The following is an 8,383-nucleotide window of genomic DNA, read 5'->3' as shown; positions in this document are numbered from 1 at the left end:
ATATTGGCCACTGACTTGTACCAAAACGTTACACTAAACCACTAACAATAATATTACATGGCTACTTCAGGGGATATCGACTAGATCCTCTCTGCTTGTCGGTCATTTTGCCGTACACATGACGCTAACCGCTGTCACGCTAAATACTCTCGTATTTCACTTGGAAAAAGCGAAAAATATTGTGTATTTTTCATAATGTCATATACATATCCCCCCCCCCCCCCCCAGAAAATAAGAAAATCGTACTGCATAGAGAAAAGAATCAAATTATTCCGTATGTAAAATGCTATACATTGAAATTACTATATAGGGTTGTCACTAAAGGATGACTCAGTTTCAGCAGTATATTACAACAGTGCAATTCAGATTTTCTTACAACAAATCAAACATTAAACTGAAGGGTAACTAACATAATTTTTCTCACCAGTCTTCTGTATATGCACCTTAAGTTATACGGCACAGATCATACCTAAAATTTAATTCATCTCACACTTCGGATTAATGAAAGCAGCAGCTTACTAAGTTCTGTGTATCAACTCTGGCAAATAATAGGTAGTGGTGGAAAGTATACAGAATCCTTTATCATGCCCCAAAGAAAAAGAATCGCGTACCATAACGTCTGGTAGACTTAGAGGAAAGCGGAAAAGAGGTCTAGCGTATTGACCGTAATACCAATCCAGCACACAGGGACTTAAAGGTTCAGCCACTCTTGTGCAAAGTCATGCAAAGGCACTCGGGGAACATAACTTATTGTGCCGGACAAATGTAGGAACACACTAAGACCTACTGACGTTACGACGTATCTTACAAGAGAACATCACCAACGTGACCTCATATTTTAAGGAGAAGAAAACTACCTTGCGAGATATCAGTTCCAGAAATCAATCCCTCGTCAAAATTTTGACATTAAGAAACACAGTACGCAATCATGGCTTTCTGAAAGTGCAGTATTTAAACTTTCGTGCTTAGCGATCGAATTACGGTGAAGTAACACATTTGTGAACTAGTTTTTCCACATTTGTAAGATGCTCTGTTCACTGCGTCAAAGTGAGCAGTTCCTAACGTTTTGCTGATACCACACAGCTTTTTGTCTTGAACATACTTGCGTCGTGATTCACAAATGCAGTTCATAGAATGAAACGATTGAGTCTCTCATTAAATAAGTAGCGTAGCGCTATCTGATTATTAACATTACTGTCACACGTTTTCTTTTTTTTTTAATTCTAAAGCTGGCACTGCTGAAGTGAACGAAATCTGTAGGATATGCGCTATTATTCAACATGAATGGCATTATGAAACTGTAAATCGAAAATCACTAATTTCATTTCATAATATTTATTCACTTCTTTAGGATTATTCATTCTGATTTCGAGGCACATATCGCCAGAGCATAAATACGAGAATATTGTTAAAATAATATTGACTTTGAATGTGCTTAAGGTTGACACAGCAGATACCCACATTAGTAATTACATTTAACGTACAATAATACTGGATGTCGAACAAAATTTCAAAACACGTAGGGCATATTTGTTCACATCCTCCCTCGACTTCAACATGTCACAGATAGGAATAGTTCTGGCTGTCGCTCGGCTGTATAGCACATCACTCGGGCATTAGGCTGCTGCAGTGGGATGGAGCGAGTAACAAACAACCGGTGCGCACTTAAGTTTCAAAGCTGTAGATAAGGAAGGCAGTAACTACCTACTGTCAGAATAATGGCCCAAATTTCACGCGGATCGATTCTTAGGCCTAATATCTTGCAAGTTTGTGATACTTCCTTTTTAGAAGATCGACTGAATAGACGAATATCTACGATTGTACCATCTTTAGATTTGGAGGAAGCTTAGGAGAACGTTCGCTATAATATAGTCATTCAGATTCTCAAGGTAGCGAGTATAATACAAGGAGCGAAAGCTGTCTACAATTTTTGCACACACGAGACCGTTGTTACAAAAGTGGGAAGGCTGAAAGTATGATAAGGACTCAGAAGGGAGTGATATAGGATCGTCCTTTCTCTTCTAGTTTATTAATTGTGTACATTCAAACCCCAATAGAGAGAACTAGGGAGAAATTCGGCGAAGGAAATAATGTTCATAGAGTAGAAACAAAAACTTAGCGGCTCGAGGATGATATTGTAATTTCTGTCCGAGACATGAAAGGGTTGGAGGAGCAGTTGAACTTAATGAAATATAAATTGAAGTATTGAGAATTTTTGCTGGCGGTATTTATGATAAGTTTAACCTTGTATGGAAGAGTAACTAGGACGATAATTAGCTCAGACAAGAAGACAATGGTAGCCACTGAAATGGGGAGCTGCAAAGTAGTGCTGAATAACAAATGGGTAGACGATGTAACTAATCTGAAAGTACTCAATTGTGGGGGGAAAAAAGGAATTTCTGGCACAGTTGCACCAAAAGGAAGCATCGACTGAAAAGAAACATCCAGGCTTCTAGGATTAGTCAGTCTGGAAATTCAGTATTTCGAGATCATCAATGCCAAGAGTGTTCCGAAAATATAAAATTTCAGGCATTTTCTCTCACAACGACCAACGCAGTGGCTGACAACCTTCACTTAATATCCGAGAGTAGCAGCGTTACCGTAGAATCGTCAGTGGTAATAGCAAAGCAACGCTGAACGAAGCAATCGGAGAAATTGTGGAGGGACGTAGGACAGTGCGGTGAAATTTTGCGTCCGTCGGCTATGGCAGTAGATGCCCTTTGCTAACAGCAGGAGGTCGGCTGCAGTGCCTCTCGTGGGCTTGGGACCGTATTGGTTGGACCCTAGACTACTGGAAAACTGTGGCCTTCTCAGATGGGTCTCGATTTCAGTTGGGAAGAGCTGACGATAAAGTTCGAATGTGGCCATAGAGCCAAGTTTTTAGCAAGGCACAGTGCATACTGGCGTTGGTTCCACAAAAGTGTGAGCTGTGCTTACATGAAATGGACTGGATCCTCTGGTAGTACTGAACCAATCATTGACTGGAAATTGTTATGTTCGGCTACTTGGAGACCATGTGCTCCTATTCATGGACTACATGTCCCCAAAAAACGATAGAGTTTTCGTGGATGACAATGCCATATGTTACTGGCCCACAATTCTTAATCACTGGTATGATGAACATTCTGGACAGTTAGAGCGAATGATTTGGCCAGTCGGATCACCCGACGCGGAACGTGGCTGAGAGGTCAATTTCTGCATAAAATCATGCAATTATGGACGGCTATAGAGGCAGAATTTCTCAATGTTTCTGCAGGGGACTCCCCACGATTTTTGAATCCATGCCATGTTGGGTTCGTGCACTACTCTCTGCAAAAGGGGTACCCTTGTGGTATTATTATGAAGATTTTACCAGCCGGATGTTCTACTGCTGGTTTCTAAAAGTTTTATACAAACGTGCAAATGAAATTTATTTACTGTGTGCTGCGTAATGGAATCCTTAATGAAAAAGAGAACATTCCACTATCCACCTTCAGCTGAAACATACAATCGAAAATACGCTGTATCTGCCTATAGATGTTCATCCAAATTCACAAAACGTGTCGTGAATAGTAATGAAGATGATAGAATCCCGATGGCTTTAAATATTTTGCGTGGAAAGGTATGTTTACCTAACTGTTTTAACGGCAAGTCTCTCACTATGAGATATTTTCAGAGAAGCAAATCTAATTGCAGTATGCTTTAAATCATTATTTCATAAGATACGTAGTTCCCAAAATTGCAAGTTTCGAAAATTCCACCATATGCATCTGTTCACATTCACGCTCGTGTAGGTAAAGTGGGCAGTCCGGTGTTATCGCCAGATGGTCATTTAACATCAAAATTCAATTACGAGCGATCTGTCGGTTTCAAAGGAACGTGCAGCTATTGTGCAAATTAAGGTGATTTTTTTTCTTTATGTGATGTTGTCGTCGATACCCGTAAGCACAAAAACTTTTCACCCAGTTGGCGTACACAAAATTCACCATTTTTCACGTTTACTGATCAACCGTTTTGCCGTGTGATAAAAAATATGAGACACACCATCAGTATCTTACTGCTAGTAGTCACACAGTGAATAAAATCTGTATCTCCCTTTTCGTTTCGTGGTTAGAAGCCTCCACGCACGACGTTTATTACTGTTCAGATTTTTCCACGTAGTGATGGATCCATTTTCCTCCTCACTATAAGTAACGAGCATGAGATGTACATAAACTTGTATTTACTGTTCGTTACTAATACATTATGCACTTTTTTACAATTTCCATGTGTTTCACATTCGTTGGTCATCCTATAGTTAGATAACTGCAAAATAATTCTCCCTTATGGTTGGAGTCAGCTCCCCGTCTCTCACCTGTTGAATCTTGGGATGAATTTCTGCAGGAAACAGACCATCCAAAACAACGCATTTGAAGAAACTAAAACAGTATAACTATCTTGAAAACAGTTCTACGTGTCTAATTATCATATCAGGTTAATACTGTTATATAACACTGAGCAACATACACCATCAACGCGTAAAAACTACTTTATAAGTACAAAAAGTACAACTGGTTTTGGCTACGAAATCCCGCTTGTGTACGTCTACCTGCGATGCACGAATGTGAAAGCCTGTGTATTTCACTGGCTACTAAAGCCACATCACTCTTTACACGAAATGATACGTAATGATGTCGACAATAACGAATTAAGCATGTTTTATCTGAAACAGAGCTGATGTAACACAGCGTGGTTAAAGATTTCCACCGATGTCTCTTAATTTTATTCCTCATTTCAAAGCGCACGTTATTTCCGTTTAAAAGTCATCGAGTCATAGTTTTCTTTTAGCATTCAAGCCACCTGTTGTAGGAAATTTGGAGGCCAATATAAAAGAGAGCGCATCAAGAACTCACTTGGTTGATACCAAGATTATCTAAGAGATGGAGCTGGCGTCTTCGCTACAAGGGCGACCCCTACTAACAGCCGTAGGCTCGCTCGCCAGCAGCCTAGCGCCTCACTTGTCCACGACATCACAAAGCAAGCAGTGACTCGCGTCATTATCGAGCTGTCCATTGTGTGCAGATGACGTGAGTTATTGTTTAGTGCAGGAAATTTTCTTTTTGGCTTCGATCTGTCTACAGACATGGATTTATTCTCTTTTTTACTAAGTACTTTTGGTAAGTACCATTACTCAATGAATAATTTCTTTCTACTACTCCAATTTCGATTTGAGCTTCCGAATTATTGGTTGATGTACACAGTGTATGATTTTTTTTGAATCGATTCCTCAGACTACTTTTGCTTATATCAGCTTCTCAAACCAATTTTCGTATGTAATGAATGTATTGGGTCGCAGTGAAGGCGATTTACTATGGAAATAATTTTGAAACCTTAGTGACAGGATCAGTGATAGCAGGCTCAGAATAAATCTTCTAAAAACATAAACCGAGACAACTTTTTTAAAACTTATGCATATGATAAACTAGTTGATACCTTAAACAAATATTTTTCGTCGTTTTAATATAGCTGAATGGTCATAGCTAAATGCAGTCTACTCACAAACAGGATAGGACTCTTTATGGTCCCCTATAATGAACAATGATCTTATTTACAGTTTGTATTGATTGCTACAGTAATATTGTGACAAATTGTAAGGAAAGTGAAAAAGTTACCCGACTTTAATTTTGTGTGGGTACTTACAGACTTCTTTCTATTTCAGTTTTTACAGCTGTACTTAAGGAGCCTACTACAAATTCTGGGAATTTCACAACCGTCGTTCCTGGATATGAGCTGCCTGATCGTCAATTTGAGTAAGTACTATATAGCATAATCTTACCATTTATGATTGTTCTAGTAGCTTCATATGAATGTTACTCAGTTTTGGACAGGAATGAATGGACTTTGGGATTAAGTTAATTGAATCCTTAAGTGTACACGATAGATTCTAAGCAAAAGCCTCTCAAAGGGCAGAGAAATAGCTGTATATCTATGAGGTATAATGACCATGTAGGTTGTAGTCATTTTATTTTATTTATGAATTTGCATTTGGCTAATAAGCAATACCAGCTAGCAAGTTACAACCTCCTTTTACATATTAATCAGTGCTTAATGTAACAATTTCTTATAATTTAATGACACTGGAAAATGAGTTATGTTTACTGCTGTACATAAAGTCATCACAATTATTTGTTTATGTTGTGTGCTGGGACAATTATACATAACGATTGTTACTTCTGTTTGTTACTGATTTCATCTGCCTAATGTCAAAATGAATTGCACATCAAATTATAGTTAATGGTTACAGAGGAACTATTTCTTAAAAGAAACGAAACTGATAGCTGTGTACATACTACATATAACAAAAACGCTGTAAAGCAAAGAAAAGTCATACACTTCACTTCCTGCCATCTTAATTGACAAGCTGGTATGGGTGGTCCATTACATGGGATACGCATTACAAGAGTTTCTCATGGTTTGGTGCACTCTTTATACTCTCAAACACAGACAGTGCTACTAGGTTTGACAGTCATGAGGGTGATATATAGTTGTAGCTGCCTCTATGACACTACTCTTATGTCTACATTGTTCAACATTACATAGAAATATCAATGTTTTCTACTACTGTAGGATCATTTTACAGCTATATTCCATTTTATATAGAATGTTCTAAAACCATTCGATAAGGAAATTCATTTCCTAATTAATAAATTCTCTTATCTGATTTGAAAATTATCATTATGTCAGCACTGTTATTTATTTAATATATTTTAGTAGCTATAGTGATGTTTAGTTTCTCTGGCATTGAAGTTAGCTAATTTCGCTCAAACATTACTAATAATTTTACTTCTCTGGGTTTCAGGAATGTTGCAGTCTTCAGTCAAGTATCGAAAGCATCATTGACTGTACATAATACCCCAGTATCTGCTGACATGGGGGACTTCACTGAACAGTATGACGAACATGATTTGACCAAGGAGACTACAGTTATTCAGACCACTAACACACTGAGATCTGAAGTGGAAACTGTGGAGCATATCCAAATGTATACCACAGACACATTTGTTGCTGGAATGAGACACCTCAAACAAGGTTATGATGAGTACAGTGTGACAACAGAACAAGCTGAAATGGGCACACTTACCCCTCAATCAGAGGGCAATACAACAGTAGGAAATGACACATCAGTATTACATATGGAAAACAAGCCGTTGTGTGTATCTACCAATTTTCTCAAATTAACCACAATCATGATAATATTACTCGGTGCTGCTCTAATCATAGCATCTACCTGGAGAATGTGGAGCTACTATTTTAGATTCCTCTCTGTTGAGTATAATATTAAATACACAATCCAGTATAGTAATGGAGAATTCCTTACTGTCGAATATCTTGATACAGTTACTGTTTAGAGTCCTTAAAATTCCCCCTCCACACACTTATCCATCACACACCCAGAAACAAACACCTCCTCTCCTCTGCTCCACCACGCTTAGTTTTTGATCCCCTCTCATCCTCTATCCTTCTGCCCCTATCCATACTTTCTGATTGATTCATTACTGCATATGTAAACACTCACACATGTCCCCCCTCAACACACACGAAAATATACGAAATTCGAAAATCCTCTTCAGTCAACAACAGTGTTATAGGGGATACAGTTACGTTCAATTTCTTTGACCCTTGTATCACAGAGAACAATTGTACTTCTGAAATCTGCATTATACTAGCTAAATTAAGTGTATGTGAAGTGAATTATGATGTGAAGAGTGTAATTTTCTGGGGGTATCACATGAGCACCTAGTATTCTGTCTAGTCAATGTTACCACCTGCACGTTTCTAAATTACCCTTGTCCAGTTCATGAAAACGGAGAATATAGGTAAACTAACAATTTCAGGTGAATATGAGATTGTCACACAACGTGTTACACAAAGCAAATGACTGTTTGACTAAAGTGGCTCAATATACAGTTTTGTCAATATTATGACTTTCAGTTTTATGTTGAACTTTTGAGTAGTTACAGTTGTAAAATTTTGTTTATTCTATATATAAGTATTATAATGCAATATATTTTACTAATACATTTAGTAGGACATGAAAATGTTTACAGAATGTTTTTTAAAATGAAAGATTGTTTTACAACAGCACTAAGCCAGGTTACCTCTTTTGCTTTGATATTTAATGTATACAACATTTGTGTATTTACAGCTATGAATTTGTAGTAGTTCTATACGAAAATAAATAGATTTTGAATAATTTCTATTGACTTAAACTTTATTATCTGCACTCCACATGCTGCTGTGAGCTGACGGCCATTCTTATTAAATGTATTACCATCCCTTATGCGTTTTAACAGAAGAGACATTATGGATGTAGTGAACATCGCTTATGAACGTCCTTTCATAATGAAATTTATCATTTTTCTCT

The 8,383-nt window shown here is 37.6% G+C and overlaps 1 protein-coding gene across 1 annotated transcript; it reads left to right on the top strand.

Moving 5' to 3' along the window:
- The first annotated feature begins 5,033 nt into the window (after nt 1–5,033).
- On the top strand, nt 5,034–7,911 carry LOC124556768. The gene is made up of 3 exons (XM_047130777.1): nt 5,034–5,135; nt 5,678–5,768; nt 6,818–7,911. The coding sequence occupies exons 1-3, from the start codon at nt 5,102–5,104 to the stop codon at nt 7,365–7,367; spliced, it is 675 nt and encodes a 224-aa protein (XP_046986733.1). The 5' UTR covers nt 5,034–5,101; the 3' UTR covers nt 7,368–7,911.
- Nucleotides 7,912–8,383: the final 472 nt, after the last annotated feature.

The sequence above is a fragment of the Schistocerca americana genome, chromosome X, assembly GCF_021461395.2.
Source record: "Schistocerca americana isolate TAMUIC-IGC-003095 chromosome X, iqSchAmer2.1, whole genome shotgun sequence".
In the NCBI taxonomy this organism is placed as follows: domain Eukaryota; kingdom Metazoa; phylum Arthropoda; class Insecta; order Orthoptera; family Acrididae; genus Schistocerca; species Schistocerca americana.
The sequence above is the reverse complement of the archived record's forward strand: the minus strand, read 5'-3'. Positions and strand labels throughout refer to the sequence as shown.